Genomic DNA, 21,343 nt, shown 5'->3' with positions numbered 1-21,343 from the left:
GAGGACCCATGACACGTCAAATATGAGAGATTTTTTTATTGACTACCAGTTGGGCCGTGCTGAAACCTGAACAACAATGACCTCAAAACACCGATCGTTTGGGAGTTTAGATGGAGAATAAGACATTGAGGTGTCTTTTCGCCGACAATTGAATAACCTGACAACAGTGGACACCTCACAAACAAGTGAAAACACACACACACTTGTGTTTGCCTCTAAGTGTGCATGTATGAGGTTGTGCTTTGTGTGTACTGTGCGACAGTCCATCCTGCTCTGCAGTTGACACAAGTATATAACGTTCAGCTCATGACTCTGCATTTGTAAAAATACTTTGACAGCTGTATGATGACTCACTTGGCTACTCTTACACCAATCACTCATCCGTTTGGAACATTCATTAAAAATATCTGACCAATACGAAGCTTGGACAGATTATTTCATCACTATTTCTTATTTCTTCAAAACTATGTATTTGATAAACAAACATATCCATGACAGAAAATGGCTTAAATATAGCTGCATTATCACAGGATACACGCAAAAATTAACTGGCTCACTACTCAAATGATACCGGCAGAACTTATCAAGGATTCATTTATGGCCATGTTATCACACAGAGTAACAGCTTGTCAGTGGTTGTCTCAAGTATGAAAATTTGCCATCAAGAAGATCATAAAATCTCAGCATCTGGTATGAATAGCAGGGTGCTGATCAGCAGATGATTTTTTTACTACAATTTATTTAATTGGACCCGAAACAGACTTTTCATCATCTACATAAATTTATAATGATGATCTCCCAAATACCAGAGTCCTTACTTAAAACACACACACATGCAGACACACACACACACACATATAGACAGACAGACAGACAGACAGACACAGACACACACACGCACACACACATAAGAGGCTTTTATTGTGACTCCTAGTAGTTTCATCCATACAGTAAAATGCGGTAGTTGATCTTTATCTCTTTGAGATGGGACACAATTTAAAGCTCCACTGTCACAAACTGAGTAATCTAAAGGCTCTTCTCAGTTCATACCTAATACAGTGCAACTATATGAAATTCCTAGTGCCAAAAACTATGGATAGTTAAAAACAAACAAAAAACAAAGGAACTATTGAGTGTTTGTGTGTTATGCATTTTACATGTTTTTGACACAGACTGTGAATTTTTCTTAGTGAAGTACGAATGCGTCAGTGAATCTCTGTGTTCACATGCATTAATCAGCTGTGTACCTGAAAGTTTCCTGGTATTTCATATTACTGTAATGTCATATTGTATTTCTGAACATCAGACGACCCTTTAGTGGTGCTCGTCTTATAACTTCATGATCAGTTCTGTTCCTCACACGGGTCTTTTAGTTAGAAAGAACAAAACATACAGTGAAATGCAGTAATGTAAAGTACAGCACAGCAGTAAAATGAAAAGCTATCATCTGTATGCAAATTAACAGATAATAAAGCACGGTTTGTATTTGAAGGATAAAAAAGGAAGTCTTCACTCAGTCTAAAAAAAAAAGCTGCATAACTGTTAATCGTCCCGGAGTGGAAACAGAACAACAGACTTTAATATTGGGAAGGTGTCAGTCAAAATTGTATTGGGTTATGCTGCATGATTTTTCTGTAATTCTGTAATAGTTGTATACACGATAGGAAGAAACCCAGACTGACGTCTGAGGTTTCTATGATAAAACATGAGAAGCTATTGACAGAGAATTGGCCATTTTAGCTCATCTGGTCATACTGCAGGATTTCTACATATAAAAACAAGGTTATTCATGCAATGAAAGAAATATGTACAAAAAGGCTGTCTTGACCATTTTGCATGCACTTCTTTGTCAACTGTCAAGTCATTAAGGATGCAAGCTTAAATATTAGATCAAAATGAAGCTGTGCACCATCAGTCAAGCTTTATCCTGCACTGACCAACAAATGTTCCGAAAACCTGGTGACACATCAAAGAGGGAAAGAAAACTGGCCAAGCTGGACACTGTTGGCATTTGTGTATTATCTGTTCATATAAGAATCATGTATTCACGTTTGTTTACATCCCTATTGCAGTATTTTGTAAGAGCAAAATCCACATTTTATTGTAATCATCCATCACGGACATCTATCTAGGCAGCAGCACTAGTACTGTGGTGGCTGACGCTCCATAAATGAGGACGAACAGCCATCATGCAGCCTCTGGTCTGAGTGTGTTTGAAAGGTGACTGAGCGAAGAGGAGAGGCTGCCTCATAACTGCTTTTGTCTCAATCCGCTTTGCACCAACTCATAAAAAATTGAGACCCCCACCACCTCCACCACCACCCATTTCTGGGTGGCTGATTCCTTAAGATGAGAAAGCCTGATGGATGTAAAAACCTGCCAGATCCCAATAGTTCACATAGATACAGTGGGAGTGCATTTATTTTTCAGCGCAGCACCAAGGAAAACAGTAAGGGTGGGGGTTGAGTGGGGAGGCGGCAAAGCTGGAAAGCACTCCAACAGTGACATGCAGGCTGCCATTAAAAGAGAAAGACTGAAAAAGAATGTAAAGAAAGGGAGAAGGATCGGAGAGGTGCCTTGACGAAGGTCAAAGGCATCCAACTCAGCCGTATCCCCCAACTACCTTCAAATGAATACTTTCATTTTTACTTATTCCCTTTCTCTTCATTCTTTTTCTCCAAAGCTACGTTTCCAAGCTCTGCTTTGTCTGTTGTTATTCCTTTCTAACCTTCATCGCTCCTTCACGCTGCTCTCTGACCCCGTCTCTCACATTCTGTCTTACACAAGCATATAGGTGCACAAAACAATGCACGTGAAGGAGGAGAGCCAGAGAGGAAGTTTGTGTATGACACTGCACTAAGCTACCCACTGACTAGAGCTGCTGATCTGTATCTATCATCCACTGGACCTTCACAGTCCCGACAACTTAAATCAAGACGCTGTAGGAAACAACAAACACTCTGCTGTGTCCTGGACCACAGGATTTTATAAAAAAGAAATCCCTACTTCGAGCACTTGTCCAATAATGCATTTAAATCAGAGTAATGGTAGACACTCCTTGCAGTATATTTCCTTTGACTCTTGACTGAGAATTATCTAATGAAGCAAAAATTACATAAACATAATTTGTATTTTTGGGGATATTATTTGAATGTTCAGCTGTAAATTAATATCCCAAGACAAACCAGCCCAATTTATCATAATGCTTGCTTGCAAGCAAAGGAGACAGTATGTGGGAGGCTGTTGGCTGTCATCAAGTGTGTTTGTGTACAGCACCGTTAAATAATAATCTCATTAACGGCTGTCATAAAATAGTAAGATGTAACACATACAAATGCGCATCTCACAGATTCATAATGCATTGTTTTAACAGAGGGAAGACGAGGATCTATTGATAATACTGGGAACACAAGAGTAAGATCAGAACAGGAGCAGAATGAATCTTGAAACAGGAGATCAAAGATTTATGTGGACCTTATCGATAGTCGGTCAGTCGTCAGCCTGGTTGGCAGATTAAGGCAATGCTTTGGTCCACATCTCAAAGGGTTTCTGTCTCAGTTGATAGTGCTGGTTTTCTGAACCTTATTTCAAAATGAATTGTCTTCTTTAGATGTTGATGTTACTTATTGAATAGACCAAAAAAGTCTGATTCTGCTGTTTCCAAAGGGCATTCCTGTGTCCTGTCCCACTCTGCACACTGAGGAGATTTTGGAGAAAACAAGTAGTTGCGTTCTTGTTTTTACTTTAATTCCTCAAATGTACGAACTGTACAAATGCTTAAAGTCAGCCTATCTCAGTCCTCTTGATACGGCTTTGGCATCGCACACATACCATGGCAATATTATGCTGAACACCAACGCACTCCCATGCCTATCATGCCCACACACACACACACACACACACACACACACACACACATATGCTCTCACTAACAGTCGCCATATGCCCGCCTGTGCCAGAGCCTTGTTTTAATCGACATGAGTTTTCCCTGAGCAAAAACCACAAAGAGGAAAAAGTGATATTGTTCAATTATGAATCTCACACATGCATAATATATGGACTCTTCTTTTTCTGTGTTTTCTGTCTGAGCAAAGCTCAGAGGGGAGCAGGAACGGGGGTCCTGTAGGGTTAGAGAGGTGGGTCCCTTTTTGCTGTGTGAAATAATGCTTGGCACAGCTCCAGATGTCAGCACCTATTGGTGGCACGCCCTGCTGAAGCCTCTAAACATGGATTGCAGGTGACTCCTAATGCAATCCTCCCATAGCAGAGCCTCAGCTACTGTGTTTGGAGCTCAAGGGCACCAGACACGCTTCGGTCAAGGAGAGTGCATGCGGGCGTGTCAGAGGGATGTGGGGGGATGAGCGTTAATGTCTAGGAGCCCACGAACATAGAGACAGTGAGAAGTCAGTGCAGCCAGCATTGTTGCTGGTTTAACTGGCCACCATTACAGGGAATATTTCTTAAATGTAGATATACTTCAAATGTGTTGAAATTTAACAGGTTTGAAAAAGCACCAGTTATAAAGAAACTCACCCACATTCCTATTCCAAAAGAATAAACAAACAAGTCTTTTATTTTTCTTGTTATCTGTGTCCAGTAGGACCCATGAACCTCCACTCTGACAATGCCCATCAATGGTTGCTTCCAAATCACCCAGGCAATTTATTTAAGTAAATGTCTGATCAATACAGGTCCCACTAACACACAACATAAATAGGCCTATGCATTAGCCTGTGCATTAGCCCACTGATGTGTCAAGGGCTTTTTGCTCGGCCTGTGTTTACCTCAACCAAACACCATTAATCAGCCTTAGATGAATGTGGTCATGAGTCTCTTGCATTGAAATGACTAAAAACTCATTGATGCTTCACATTATTTCATAATGTCCTGGTTGACTACTTGGCTTTTTGCAACAACAGCCTGATACTCACCCTTCCTCCTATGATTTTATCACATTGAATTAGCTATTAGCCACAGCATGTCTTCCCTGCCCAAGGCCGCTAATGTATTTAAACATTACAGTCCAATTGGCTCTCAGCCACAGTGTGGCCCTCACCAGGTCAGGGATCTCTATGGTGCTACAGTGGGCACCCGGGCATCAAGACATTAGGGCAACTCCACTGGGGCAAACAAGCACTGAGCCACACTGACAGCTCATGGCAGGCAATGCAGGTAATTAAGGCAGAGCTCTGCAGAGACCGCCTAGGGAGGGAAAGACTGGGGGGTGGGGGAGTGCAAAGGGGGAGGAAGAGGGAGGGGTGGAGGACAGGACGGCCTCATGATGACAGTGAGTAAGCATCCAGACCCCCCTCCACCCCCACAACCTCCAACCCCTCCCCTCCATCCCTAGGGGTTTACACAATAAGCGGTAAAGAGAAGTGCTGCGCTGATCTGAGATGCAGATCAGAGAACAGGGTCCCCTCACTCTCCCAAATCACCGGCTCCCATTTTGCCCTCATGAATAATGTTGAGAGGTGCGCTCTGTGCCATGAAGCTGCTATGTAAAACAATGATACCCTCCTCTGATGTCAACTCTCTGGAGGGCGAGACGAGAGTCACTGTGGAGTGGGTTAGTTGATGCATATGAACGCTCATTTACATGAACGCCAACAGTGGAGGAGGGCTTTCCCATGTACTGGGTACTTTGAAGACCTTAATCAGTTACATCATCGTGGTGGAAATGGACAAATACTGCAAATCAGCTGAGATAGAGGGAGAGAAATAAATAAGAGAGCTGGATGGCTAAGAACAGAAGAGGAGAAACTCCTGTGGAGATGTAAACAAAGCTCTAGCTCCTGCCACTGAAGCTAATACGCAAAGGCACATCGAGATAAAGAAAGGGAGGAGGTAAAACAACCATATGAGACATTCATAATGCTCCATTACCCTTCCTAAGTGACACAGCATTGAAATGACAGGATGTATCAGATTTAGCAACTTCTAATATTATTCCACATGAATATCAAGTGAATCAGAGCTTGATGTAGATGCTGGTTACATCCCAAAGCTCCAGAGCCACAGAAGTTAGCTCATATACTGTATTAGAGAGCCAGTTTAAAGCCATAGCCTTTGCAGCAGCCATGTATGATTTTTTTTTTGTCCATGGGATTTAAAATCTTCTTAAATTACTCTAGGCCAAAGAAATAAAGTAACAAATAATGAATAATGAAATGAATAATCCCTGAGTTCTCCTCAAGTGGAGTGAAAGCTATGCTAGTGGCATGGCTTCATTGATGGCAATGTCAGTCCGTCTGTTGGTCAATTTGTTGAGTACTTGAGTTACTTCAGTACTGGTTTACCAAATATCTGCAAAACTGTTGACATGCCCATTAGCCTCAACTGTACAAAATTGCAGCTTGCTAACACACTACCCTGTGATGGTAAACATGGTAAACAATATATTTGCTAAACATAAGAATGTTCGCATGTTAATGCTTGAGAGATACATCAATATGGTTTCCATGGCAAGGACTATCCCTGAAGCCATATTTACACACTATCATTGACAGTGTATATTTGCTACCCTGCTACACGGTGAGCGACAGGACATGTTGCAGCTTTGTACTCTTTTCTGCAAGCATATATATTCCTTTTAAATCTGTGGTTGACATTGTGTATATGTCCAAACACATGTAGCATTGATATCAATGCAAAAACAGTCTTCCTCCTCCTGCACACTCTACCCAGGTGCCACCTGACACCTAAAACAAACCGAGTATTTCCAGTAACGTGTGAACCCACCTGTGCCTGACACCTGACATTGAGATACATCTAAGGTGATCCGATTTCCTTTTTCATCTTGTTCTGACTTTGTCCTGCCGATCTGGACAGGTGGAATAGCCTGTATATGTATATTAGTTCTTGAAACATTTTTATTTTTTTTAGATATGTTTACATGTTTACTTTGTGACCCTGAGAGGTGCAGATAGGCAGATTTTCTTTTACCTTTGGACTGAACCACGCTAGCAGTTTTTCCCCGTTTCCAGTGTTTATGCTAACCAGCTGCTAGCAGCAGCTACATATTTACCATACAGATACTATGAAGTATCAATTCCATTATCTACAGAACCTCTGCAAAAAAATCGATTGAGTGAGTGATTTGAGTGTTTCCATAAAAATGCTAAACTATTCCTTTAGTTTGAGATATTTACCCTCTGGTTTTACATAACTAAAAATTATACTTATGAAAGCAACTGTCTTGGGCATGGCAATAATGTCAACATGAGCAAAACGTAGACTTTCCAGGAGGTGGTGAAATTGGTGATCTAATGTTTTAGTTCCTGCCTCCTCATTCAACAAAGTACTTGAGTATTTTTTTAGTGAGAGGTTTTTTTTAGTTAAAGCTGTTATTGACTTCTGACGTTATTGACGTCTGAACAGTGCTTAAATGCACAATATACACTGTGCATGCTTTTAGAGAGTGGAAGAGCGGCATTATTTCTATTTCGGTAAAATTCCTCCCACCTCTGCTTGCTATACTGTCAAATGCAACTCTGACTGTGCTGATAGACAGAGAGGGGGAGAGGCGAGGTAGATCTTAGGTGAGCTGAGAGGGAGGACATTAAACCCAGCAGGGAGGGATGAACGAGGAGATTATCTTAAGGAGTAAGGCTGACAGCCTGAAGATCATCTACATATTATACTACAGCACAGCGCAGGAGTCTATAGCCAACATATACATATCATATGCATCCCAACGGAATAATTACAATTTTAATGCAAATCTGAGCAGAGTTTTGCGTTATTGCTCCAGAGAATTCCAGCAGTGCTGCAGGGCACTAAATGAAGAATAATCCTACATTAGAGCATGGTCTTAGTCATTCGAAACACTTGTTGTATCATCAAAGCTTTCTGCTAATGGGCACTTGTATGAAAAACTGTTAATGACTAACCTATTTTTCCTTAAATTGTTTTTATATGTTAATTTTTTTTTAATCTCTGATGTGTTCATATTATGTAAATGTATAGATATAGCTTTGCATGGGTATGTGTACATCTACTGTATGTACACATACACACATACATTTTTTAGGGGTAAGGACGGGTGCAGGAGTGGCTAGGCCTGGGAGAGTTTTTGTCTGTGTACATGTGAGTGTATTTGTGTTGTTCTGCTTTATATAATGCATTTTATGTATACTTGACTTGATTTGACATATGACTGAAGGCAAGTGGTGACTAAACCTGTTGACATGGAGGACTGAGAGTCAAAATGCAACATGAGCAAACCACAGGCCAAAATGTGACTGGGAAATGTTTACTTAAGCTCAGGCAGCACTGATATGTTCAGACTGTGTGCCATTATTTGATTTGACCTCTTTAAATGAAAAGTATCCATTTAACACACAGGTGATGTGTCAATTTCTCCCAGATGTGTGTCCATTTAGACAGATAAAAATGCTGGAAAGCATGAATTGGGAAACATAGTTAGCATCATATAACTGCTGCATCTAATGAATTCCAAAACAAACAGAGAAAACAATGCTCTCACTCATATTTCTGTCCGATCAGTGCAGCTGCACCATGAGGCCTGCCAAATACTCCATGCAAGGCACCTCTCCACGAACACAAGTGTGTGGGATATGAAAACTCTGTTTATGTAACAAGCACACATACATCAGCTTCTTTGGGCCCAGTTTGACATTATGAACCAGTAATCCACACAGGGGAAGCAGGGAGATGCTGTATTGGTGTATAAATTGCCCATTTGCATGAAAATGTGCTTTTCCAGAATACTTTGTCAAATCATGTAAAGGGAATACATGTAAACAGGTTAGGGGTAAAAATAGAAAACAGATAAAGAAAACTGGGTACAACTATGAAAGTCTAAGGATATGCCACCCAGAAGAAAACTTTGTCAATTTTAGCGATTAAAAGCATAAATCTGGCCTACTCTACTGGCCTGTTAATTGTTGCATTGTGAAAATAACACAAGGAACACAAAACATTACATGTGACATGTGACATCTGGCATAACCTAATATTGTCACGTTTCCACTTAGCCTACACGGAGATAGAGTTAAATACAAAATTTATTACAAATAGAAGTCTTATGCTATTGTGGGCCATGGAAATCCATGATATCAGCATGATTAAATTTAAAGCATCACAGTACACGAAAGGTCCCGCCCAGCCACCACTATCTGCACTGGGTATACTTCAGAAATGTAGTATGGTGGGATACTGATACTGATTACATACTACAGGAGAAAGTGACAGAATATTTACCAATATGGCTAGTTTTGATGTTAAATAGTCCACGAAGCATGTAATCTAGAATGAATGTGGAATACTCATGACTTAGAATCGCATGCTCTTTGACAGCTCCAATACAGCTAGCTAACCAGGCGTTTACCACAGAACACAACACACACAGCACAGAGGACACCTTCTAGAACCTTCGCCACCACATCACTTTAGAAAACCCCTGTGCTAGAGATCGCTAGCTACCTACTGTCAAGTAAACTTTTGGCTGCCACATCTTATCTGTACTCAGAACAAGTGACACACACAGTGCCACAGCTTGGCTGCCTATTCTAGCTCCCTGATTGGTTACATGGTATATCAGTCTGCCTGTATTACCCAATGACTTGACAGTTAGGTAATAAGCTACATTTGAGTTTTTTCTCCAACACAAACTAGCTACTGTCATCATTTTATACAGCAAATATTATTAATCATAATGTCTATTAACAGTGTGGGGGGGTAATGCATTACAAGGTTCTTGCAATTATTATATCAGGTAACACATTAACGCCAGCTTTCAAATGTTCAGCGGCTGTCAGCAATGTCAACCCTTTAATGACTCAACACATACATTGTGGTTAAATACCACTGGTGTCAAGAAACATAATAGCTACTTCACTAATGGTTAAAACTATAAACAAGCCCAAAAATGACCAAGTATCAACAGAAAGCACCATGTTCTGAACACACACTCATCATAAAAATGATTGTACAGACACTGATGTCACAAAGAAAATGTGCATTTTGAGATAGAAAACAGTGAACTTAACAAACTACTCAGCCCAGCATGAAAAGATGGGAAACGTGGGCCATTGCCATAGATTCAGCTTTCAGCAAACTTGATGCAAACAGTGTGTGTGTGTGTGTGTGTGTGTGTGTGTGTGTGTGTGTGTGTGTGTGTGTGTGTGTGCGCACCAGTCCAGAGAGCAGTACACTCTGCTTCACCTGGGCTGCAAAATAAAGATAAATATCTTCATGCGGTGCCTTTTTATTTGGCATCTACCCGGCTTTTATGTGTGTACTGTCGAAAAAAATAGACTTGAAGCATAAATAAACACTTCAGGTCGTGGTTACACCCGTGAGACAGAGCTGAAATGTGAGCCTGCACGGACCCGGTGCAGACAGCTGCATTGATTAAAATGAGAAAGTATCTGTTGCGTGATAAAGCTTGTCAGCAAAATTCCTATCAAAACCAATAATAAGGTAAGCTGACATTGCCATAGAGACCAGGTTATGGAGGCTTTAGTAGCGATAATTAGTTATTAGTCATTAATAGAAAAATGGCAAATTTCAGCAAAAGGTGAGGAATTTGAATGCCTGAAAAGACAAAGAAGGGAGTAGGTGACTACATCCTTTCAGTCGTGCAAAAATGCAAGATTAACATTATTTTCATTTTTCAAAGGAAATGTCTTTAGCATTTCTTTTTTGTGATTTTGTGCATAGAGTCCCTACCTGAAGCCTGTGATGACCATGCAAACAAGAGCACTGAGTTACAAATTTGTGTATGCAAGAGAGTGAGTGTTAATCATGCTTAACTCACACTGAGTTACAGGCCTTATAGATATGAATGTAGAATAGATTTTCTGACACCTTAATAATGGTGCAGTTTAACAAGCAATGTATTAGCAAGTAATTACAAAAACATCTCATATGGTTTAATTGCAACACAACGGATAAACAGAATGTGGTACTGCACAGTAATAATAAAAGCTCAAAATAAAAGCTAATATATTTTTTGAACGTGTTTCTTTCATTAGCTCTAAGTAATAAGCCACAATTGGAAGGAATTTTGCTCCATTGCCACGTTGCTTTGCATCATCTCGCGGTGGTGAAAACAAAAGCCATTTGTGGGAGAGAAACAAAGAGGCAAAATAAGCTGGCAGTTGACAGTGGAGGGCAAATCAAAGTCCTGGGGTTAAATGGGATTGTGGGTCAGATGACTAGACATCGTTGCCTTTCCGCTCACAGCCATCCTCCTGTGCCTCAGAAAAATATCAACCCCCCACCCCCACTGCTCACCCGCACTCTCCCTCCATCCTCACCCCCCCCCCAACAGCCCTCCATTTCCCTGAAAGGCAAGAGTATTTCGTCTTCAGTAACCCCACTGCAGGAGAGTCCTCCCTTACTGCTACAATGCAAACACATCATGAGCCAATCTATTATGTGGATCTGTGTGTCATTTTTAGAAAAAATGAACCTTTCTGCATCAAACATCATGACTTAAGGCATAACAAGACTAAAATCAAAGAGTAGTTAGACCAAAAATACACTTTGTGATGTCAGATTGGCACTGAATCCTATAGTGTGCATGTAATATAGGGCCCTCATTATTTAGTCCTGCAGGAGCCTGTCTATACAGCACTATTATAAATCACCCTGATGGATACACAGTCAATTGAGAGTAACAGAGACAGGCAATGGCTGAGAAAATGGCAGCAATCTGCATTAGAGTTGCACTCAGTCTGCACACAGATGAGTGCTCCTTTATTAATCATCATGTTTTCAGTGATTACTAGACCACAGTACATCAAAAACTGTGTTTCATTCATGTTAAAACGGCCTCCCAGTGTATCCTTACATACATCTCTTCCTGTCCTATACCTGGATTGTATGTATCAGACAGTGCGCCTGGTGACAAGGGGCTCTGCAAACACTGCCAGGCAGCAAAATACATATCAACATATTCAGAGCGTTTAGTGCCTGGGATTAATCAAATTATAATTTAATCATCTGATCAAACAGCAATTAGCATAATCACTTCTGGGGAAGGCCTGATAGAGTGGAGACTGAAGCGGAGTGGAGCTGGGGGCTAACAACATTTTAATGAAACATTTGCCAGAATGTTTGAAAATGTTACACATTTCGGGCTTCAGGAACAGAGCTGGATTTTGAATGCTAATCAGCATGGTGTGGTTATGTCTAATGAATGTGTCCGACAGTCAGCCACAGGGGAAGAGAGCGCCGCTGAAGTCCTTCATAATCTCTTAATTCAGGTGTTGTCTTTTACAGTTTAATATGCAGTTTTTCATCACAAAAAAAGAAAATAACATGTTTTATTATGATGTTAACAATATTAATCATTTTTCATTTTTGTCCTAATTTAATTCCTGTACTCTCTATTCCATATGATGAAGGCACACTCTAGTACAGCAACCATTTCAACCAATGTTTTGTGACTGTAGCAGTCCCCGGTCACCTCTGCATGTTTTGTAGCCTGACTGTAGCGCAGGGACCTGACCACTTGAGAGTCTCAGGTCCAAAATGCACTGTGCTTTCACTAATTACATACATTCACATACCGTGATTAAAGCCCTTTGTCCTTGTTTACTCACCACAGAATACAAGTTCTGTAGGTTACATCATTTCGTAAATATTCATCTAATTTTTCAGTTTACCTGCCTTACTGGCCACTTACACAGAGAACAAAGAGGCAGCGCCCTCACATGTTAACATCATCTAAATGGAAATCCACATACAGTATCTAACAAATCAGTAGATTGGTTGCTATTGCTATCGTAGTGTTTGTCATTATTGGCCTTTTTATTTTGCTCAACTTGGTTTTAAATTGGCTTCACTTGCTGAACTTGCTGTTTGTAGCTGAGGAACAAATATCAAATTATAAATCTGAACTCTGCATTATATTTTAGAATTTACAAAATTTAAAACATCATTGGCATGGATTGATGTTGTCTGAGCGCTCTGAATACTGCTGAATTTATTATACATTTTACATGTTTGATCTTTTAACACCTGAAGAAAATACATTTTGTTCATTGCAGTGCAAGACCGCCTTTCATTCTGTACATCTCAGAAGGATGTGAATTATGTCAAGACGTTAGGAAATGTTGTTTCAATATTTTCAACAAGGCTACAACTTTTGGACCTCAGTAAGAATATGGGTGTTACTGTGGACTCACCACAAAGGTTACACCAAGTTAGAGGAGGCTCTGATATACATACATTGTCTTGCAAGTGATACGACTATACGCAGTATAAACAGAAGATGATAAGAACACTGACACAGGTTTTCCAGGGATAGCACATGCTCACACAGCTCAGCTCACACGCATCTAATATGTAGCTGTTTTAGGGGTATTTGAATATACATAAAACAAACAGTGTCTCTGTCAGTACTTTACCCACTTCCCTCTCGTCTTCTCAGAGATATACATAAATAGTATTAAACTGCATAGGAAATTATACATGCAGGTATCTATATCCATGAAGGGCATGAAGAAACCAAAACAACAATCCCATCATCCCAGTGATCAACCTGTTCTCCTACCAATAACATTCATAATGCAACTAAACTATTTTGCATTAGATACATTAGAATACACAGTTTAGAGGACATTGCAATGCCACCTAATTGAAATGTGAGCCAAAATATTCACACTGAACATATGCAACATGCCCACTGGTGACACATTTTACACATATATTTAAAGCAAAAGCAACAAACATACACAAAAGGTTCCAGAATTTGACAAGCACCATTGCTTCTGATTCCAAGAAAATCTGCTCAAGGCAACTAAAGCATGATAAGGGTTCAGGCATCTAAAATCATTTGGCAAGATTAACGAAAAAAATAGACGCTGGTTAAATATTTAAATGTCAATGCTGACTTCTAGAGTGAACACAGACCCTGATCTCTGGAGTAAGGTTAAGCACTGTGTTTGCACATTTTGCAGCACTTGATGAAGGTCATCCTGCCTCTCACGAAATGTTGCCAGTAAACAGAAATCATTATTACAAACTGATTGTATATGAACATAATACATAATGTGCAGACAAGCCTGCTGATTCTCCTTCCTACAGTTTTTCCCTCCAGCTTTTAATATCTTCATGCCTGACAACAGCAGCTGAGCAGATCTCTGTTCCAACTGCTATGAACACAACAAAGCTCAAAGCTCTTTCCATGTCTGTCTTTATTATGACCACATTTATCATGATCTCATGGTCACAACAGAGTAATACATGTATACATTATATGCTGAAGTCAGTGTAAATGACCACTGCATGTCACAGAATCACAGATCATCTTAGCTGAGCTAAGCCCAAAAATGTCATGGTACAGAGACTGTCACCATCTTTTTTTTTTTAGTTTTGTTCCCAAATGAAAATAATTATATTATTATATAATATATGATAATTCTAATTAGCTTGCTAGTACATCTTTACCTGTCATGTTAGAAATCAATTATAAACTACATAACGAGTAAAGAGCAATGGACAGAGTGGCTTGAACTCAGTTTAGCTTATGACTTGCTGTACCTGCGTGGCTGCAGCATTAACCTACTGCCCTATTTTATGATGAAAGCCTACAGACACAAACAACACAACTAATTGTGATCTTGTTAAGTCACCAACCCAGTTAACTGATGCCAAAAAACTACAGTCCACTGTTTTTACATTGTTTACTCACCAATACCATGTCACTGCCTCACTGAACTATTATGTATACACGCAATGCTATATTGCAAGAACACTGGAAATACATGTCACAGAAAATATCAAAGGAGTTCTGCTATCTCACTAAATTGTAGTGACGTATCAGTCAATTACAGCCCGTTCAAATAGAAAATGTCAAAGTGTAATTTCAGGCTTTGGATGCAAATTCAGTCACAGTTGATGAGTTACTAATGAAGACCTGTAATCTGCGATTGTGATGTCCATGTAAAGTGGCAGATGTATATGAATGCCAGATTTTGGTCAGCATCTATAACAATGTTCATTTTATCTACAAAACATTCATAAGCTTGGAAGTCTCTTAATAGCTGTTGTAGTATCTGTCTTTCTAATGACTGCAGAGCATTTTTCTACCCCATTTGCCTTGACCTTATTAAATTCAACTTCATATTTTGCTGACATTTAATAAATCATCACACTGTTCACATGGCAGTTGCATCACAGATTGTCATCAGCAAAAGGAAAGGATTGTTTTAACATTAAGTACAAAGGGCTAAAATGACTTCTGTCACTTATACCAGTAAAACTGTGGCACTCTGTGCACAAAACTGAGCACTATAACTGGAAAAATGATACAGAACAAGTCATGTCTTTCTCCTATTGGATGTGCAATACAGACTGCTGAGTGTTAATCAGTATTCAACAATATAAGTATCTGATATATGAAAGGACCTAGAATAGCTGTGCTCCTGCATGGAAAACCAGGCTGATTTGATATGATTCTTTGAGCTTTAGATACCACATAACACAAGCTGACTCTGTGCCCCTCTTCCCCCTCTCTTCCTCCTCTCTTTCTGCCTCACTACACACTATCATCTCCTTAAGCATTCTGGTCTGGGTTAAATGAAACCTTTAACAGTTCAATGTGCATCCATTAACATATGCTTGAGTTTACTCTTGTCTGAACAGCAACGCTGAGGCGTAAGCACACACAGTGGGAAGATACAAAAATCTTTACCCCATGGCACTGACAAATCCTGGTGTGATTGATGAGCCTGTGAAAGCAGTATGTCACTTACACTTTCTTATATTAAGCCTTATGCAAAATGAAAAGAAAACAATAAAAACAATCTAGCTAACCTGACTTGTACACCTTCAAGTTCCTGACCTAAAGTCAAACAATCACACAATACATGTTACCAAATGTGTCTGCGTTACAATAAACTAATTTAAAACTTTGAAAAACCTTCAGGCCTTTTAAAGTTGTTGTATATAATAACATTAGTTTCAGACTGAGAAGAAATGATTGTCTGTAGCGATTAAAAATCAACAGAACAGGTAATGTTACAATAAAAATAAATGTATCAATACTCTACCGCTGTCAAAAATCATTATGTGATGAATATACTGCAGCATCAGTAAATACAGTAGCTCTGGTCAGAACTAAAACACACCAAGACACAACTATTACTTACTTAAAAAGAATTATCACAGCATTCCCTGTAGCCTACATCATGTTGACTGGTGTTCTGATATTAACGTGTGACTGAGGAGCTGAGCTCAGTTGTTGTTTGGTGATGTGTGTTGCTGTGACTCTGTCAACCCATCCTGGCTCTATGTGAAGTGACAGATGTATACCAAAAGATACCAGTCTGCGCAGACCTAGTTTCCTACTGGCCTTAATGTGACCTCTAAGAAACAGTTTTGGCTTGGATAATTGGTCAGAACAACATTACAGTCCCAAACGTGGTACACAGCATCAAACTGTCAAGCTCCGGTTAGAGAATGAGCAAATGCTTCACTTTTAGCACAAAGACGGATAAAAGACATTCTGGTTTGCGGATGCAAATGCAATGCTGTATACAGAGGACATTGCTATAGGCTCTTAAGATAGTATTGTAACCACAACCACGCCGTGTAAAAAGTCTGATCATACTGTATACTAAATATATTTTGAGGGAAACATGATGGCTACCTGGTTTATGTTCACTGGCAAGGACGTGCTCGTTTTTGTACCCCACTAAGTCGTAGGGGAGGTGGTCAGATCATAATCATAATCATGCCTTAGTTGCTACAAGCATACAGTGTACTGCAAGAGCTGATAATGTCGAAAAACAAATGAAACAGCTTGTCATACATTAAGTATGACCATTCTGCAACATAGCAGATACTTTTATTAAAAACATTCTTATACTGATAAGAAACAAATTAGTATATAAATGCAGTTTTTATGTCTTGAAACTAGAACTGAACTGATGAAACAAAAGATTTCTCCCTCTAAATGACTCAGTTACCTACCAACAGATAGCAAAATAAATTGGGTGTGCTTAACAGGTAAAACTGTATGCAGAGACATCATTGAATGTTGTCCATACATGTGATATCTTTATTGGAAGCCAACCTTTCCTCTCTGTGCTTGACATATAATCTCTGTCCTTAGCAGCGTTAATATCATACCTTGGTTAGTCAGAACAAAATTAACAGTCTAAGTGATGATGGCAGGTATTCAGACGCTCATGCGTTTTGTATCTTTAATCCACCAGAATCGTTGCTCAGCATGAAGGAGCTGGGACACTTTTCTCTGCTGAATCTGTTACTTTGATGATCTGAATTGGGGGAAAAAATGTAGAAAGGAAGTAAATTCTGCTCCTACATTAATCATGTTCAATCAAGACTGGATTAAGTCATATGAAATAGATCATGCTTTAATAAGCAGAGGTACCTTTTCTCCAGCCGCCCCTTGCCATCCTAAACTGAAAGCTAAAAATACACATGCACAGCGATACTAAGAGCCAATTGAGGAGCTTCGCTGTATATTTACACAGCTTATTAGTGTCCAATTGAGCATGTGTCAGATTTCTCCCCGTGGTGTAGCTGAGCAAAAACAACATTATGCCATTTCCCCAATTTTATCTCTTCATAACTGAATATGTTGTTCCCATTCCATTTAGGTTTTAATAGACACTTCTGCAAGAGCACTTTAAAAGCTCAAGCACCACTGAAGTGAACTCCACAGCAGATTTTACTCTCTACAGCGGTGAATTGTTTATATCTACTGTAGATGAGCTTGCAAATGTGTCCTCAAATTGGCAAACGGCAATTCAGAGCAAAATGGAGTTTGTACGGTTGATACTATTCATAAATGACCACTGCAAGCTGGAGCTGTGGGTGAAATCTTTTAAAGATATATTCTACTAACAGGCAAGGCAAATATCAATGCCTACATGAACAGCTGTAAAAGGACAACCGAAGCAGACAAAAATCAATCCAGACATTTCAGCAATCAAGCAAATAAGATCAAGTGTTGAAATGACAGGTGACTTCCATCAGGAAAGAGTGACAGGCTGAAATCTGTCAGGACGCACTGCCAGGGTCACCTGAACACAGTGCAGTATTGCTCAAGTCCAAACCCCTCACTGCAGCAACACTCATTACCCAGGTCTCCATAGAGACAACCTCAGCAACCTGGACTGGACCAGGGCCCTAAAAGCTTTTATTTCAGGAAGCTACATCTCTCTGTCCACAAGAGGTGCAAAGTGTATGATTCTGATGGAAGCTGCTCATTAACACTAATCTCTGCTGTTCAGTTCCGGGAAAACAAATATGCAGCAGAAAGAATACTGTCGATCAACAATCGGGGCCTTTTCATTCTGCACACAGTCAATTGAGCATGGTACTGAAAACACAAAGACAGGACTGTCATAATGCACTCTGAGCAATTCAAATTTCTGCCACAAAAACAACATCTGAATCTTTGAATCAATAGAAAAGGTCAGTGTCAAATGAACCAAATTTGTCGATATGAATGGCACTGCATCAGCAGCGACCACAAATGCAGCATTCATCACATTTACAAGTGCTGTTGTTGCCATTCAAAGTTTCCATGTAGATGTTTCTAGCAGCAGCCATTTTGCAACGCTGTTGCCTGGACCAAAGAGACTGAAAAAGCCATTCAAAAGCAAGGCAATAGATTGTGCTCAGCAAACAGAGGATTCAGCACGGCTTTGAGTGAGATTTGAAATGGACATCAGCGTCCTCTGTTTCTTAAAACTGTCTTGCCTCAGTTACAGAAAGGACTCTTTCTGCACCTCCGTCACTGCTTTTACTCCGTTCTCTCCTATAAATAACCACTGCCTTCATTGAACCCTTCAGCATGGCCACAAAATGGTTTTCCTGTCATCTTTGCTTGACGCATCGCCCGCTGCTCTCAATATACATTGAGTCCACTTTGGATTTTTTTAACCCCCTTCTCTCCGTCTACCTTTCAAAAGATCTTCTAAATACCCCAATTTTCTTTCGAGCTGATTTCTGCCCCCCAACAAACGCACATCCCACCTCCTACCCCACAGCCCCTTGTCCTCATCACTGCCCCCCTTCCTCACACACCCTTCTTGTATTCGCTGTACAAAAAAAAAAAGAAATCATCTCGAGTCCAAAAAGAAACACAATTGGCACTTATCAATCACTATCTTTGAGGTATTCACTGTGAACAAAATAGCATCTGGATGTATTTTGCAAGACGTGCACTTGGGCAAGGGTGATAAGGGCTTGTCTCTCTTTTTTTTTCCAATTCAAAATGACTCCATGTCTGTGCTTCTAATATGGCGGGTGCAATGCCAGAAAAAAGCACAGCCAACCTATTTAATCCTTTTCTAGATGATACTCGACAGAAAGCACACAAACATGCAATCATATGTGCAAGTTATTTAATTGTTACTGAAAATAACAAAACATTGTTCCTTATATTGCAGCATGCAAGTAAATATAGTGAATTTTTCATTGACATATGTGTGGCTTTAGGAGTGTTTTTTTTTTTTCAGAAATTCTAGTGTCTACAAAGAAATAATTTCACTTTCATTGAGAGATTAATTGTTCTGTTTGAATGAAATTGAGAGGCAGGTTTGAAACATTTAGACATACAAATGGTGAATACGCCTGGTAAACATGGAAATGTGTTCCAACAAAATTATTTACTAAACGATAATTTTTCATAAGCCTTATATGTGCAATAGTTCTTGAAAACTATTAATATGCATATTAAGTATCTCAAAATGATGCTGGGAAACGCATCCACACTAAGGCCCAATGCAGCTTGATGAGAGACAATAAATAATGCTTTATGGTACAAACTGAGAATGAAACAAATTAATTATGAGATTTTATTTAAAAAGAGATTTTATTTTTTATAAAAAAAAAAAAAAATAACTGTACAAAAACTCAAATAAAAAATACATTAAAATGCCTTGTTCCTCATGCAGTACAGGCTGAGCCTATCACTCAGCCTACATTTCTCCTCTCTCCCTGTGTGTGTCTCTTTATTTGATATAAGGCTGATCTTAAATGTTGACAATGCATGAGTGGTCAAATGTCCTTAAACTTAAATTCTCTAAAGGTTAATGTTCATAGCCTACCTAACAAACCTCGAAAATCCCACTGCCTGTGTCAGAACATAGCAACAGCCTGTTCTTCCGTTCAATTTTCCAGGAAAAAAACAGAAAGAAATCAATATCCTCAATGTGGAATGCTTGCTGACTATTTGTACACTCAGCCCGGTGGGATAATTAACATAAACTTGAAGTTTAACGTGCACAAATGCATCACTTACCATTCAAGATGCACTGGGAAAAGATGAGAGCCAATATCCACATGCCCCGCTCCGTTCAATATCCAAGCTTATGCTTTTTCTTCTTCTCTCCCTGCACTCTTTCTTCTTGTTATTTCTTCCTTTTATTTCTTCAACAAGTCAATTGCAATGAAAGAAAAGGGAGCTTGCAAATCTCTCTCTCTCTCTCTCTCTCTCTCTCTCTCTCTCTCTCCTGTCTCTCTCTCCCTCTCTTTCTCTCAATCCTTCACGTTAGGAAGATGAAGAGGAGGAGGTTTGAGCTTCTTCCTGCTGCTGATTGTCTCCTGGTACGGCGGGAGATAGTGTATGATCCACAACTGTGCGTCTCCCCTTTTTTGGACTGACCGCACCGCACCGCGCGGGGCCTCAGTGCAGCCGTCCCCCCGTGTCGGAGCGCTGCTCTGCGTGGAACATGAGGGAGCTCGGCTCGGTGCGCTCCGGTCCAGGTGAGCTGTGCCTCCGCTGCTGCTGCTGAGTCAGAGGCTGGAGACGCATAGGACAAACTGCCTATGCGCACACCCAACTCCACGGTTAAACAATTAAAACAACAAAACAAAAAGCAAAAGGCTCCAAAATCGGAATAAAGAAATAATAAATAAATAAATTAGAAGTCTACGCACTGGAAACAGCCAAACGTGTCATCTCAGGTATACGGGAAAAATGCGTAAAAGTTGGATTTTTTTCGAAGATTAAAGAGCGCATGGAGTTGATTGTTAGCTGCGCTGAAAACTCATTCTCTCTTCACCGCCTCTCTCCGTCCGGCGAGCAACAAGCACACGCATCTTCCCCCCGCAGCCGCACACACAAACTGCGCACACTAGTCCCTGCGCTTAAAACCTGCCCTGCCTCAGAGCACTGTGGAATAAACCCTCGCCTGCTTCTCCGCAGCCGCTTTCCTCCCTCTCCATTGCCTTAAAGGTGCAGGGGTGGGGTGGGGGGTGATGGGGCGCACAGCTGAACCTCTGAAGGAGCGTTTAAAAAACTCTTTCTTTTGTTTTAGCACAGAGACGACGGATCACGGTGTTCCACTCAGAGAAGGAAAACTGCACATTAACATAAGCAAGAAAA

General features: G+C 40.1%; 1 protein-coding gene across 4 annotated transcripts in view; it reads right to left on the bottom strand.

Moving 5' to 3' along the window:
* The window catches only part of LOC143332724 (cell adhesion molecule DSCAM-like), a 98,201-nt gene extending 77,097 nt beyond the window's left edge, over positions 1–21,104 (bottom strand). For 2 of the 4 annotated variants that reach the window (XM_076750480.1, XM_076750481.1), the window contains exon 1: positions 20,258–21,093. In XM_076750480.1, the coding sequence (XP_076606595.1) occupies positions 20,258–20,300 (43 nt within the window). In that variant the 5' untranslated portion in view covers positions 20,301–21,093. Of the gene's footprint in view, positions 1–20,257 lie in introns of all 4 variants that reach the window. The other 2 variants (XM_076750483.1, XM_076750482.1) reach the window with 2 other exon arrangements.
* Between the last annotated feature and the right edge of the window lie 239 nt (positions 21,105–21,343).

This window comes from Chaetodon auriga, chromosome 15, assembly GCF_051107435.1.
Source record: "Chaetodon auriga isolate fChaAug3 chromosome 15, fChaAug3.hap1, whole genome shotgun sequence".
Taxonomy (NCBI): domain Eukaryota; kingdom Metazoa; phylum Chordata; class Actinopteri; order Chaetodontiformes; family Chaetodontidae; genus Chaetodon; species Chaetodon auriga.
Note: the sequence above shows the minus strand (reverse complement) of the source record. Positions and strands in the feature narration are given on the sequence as shown.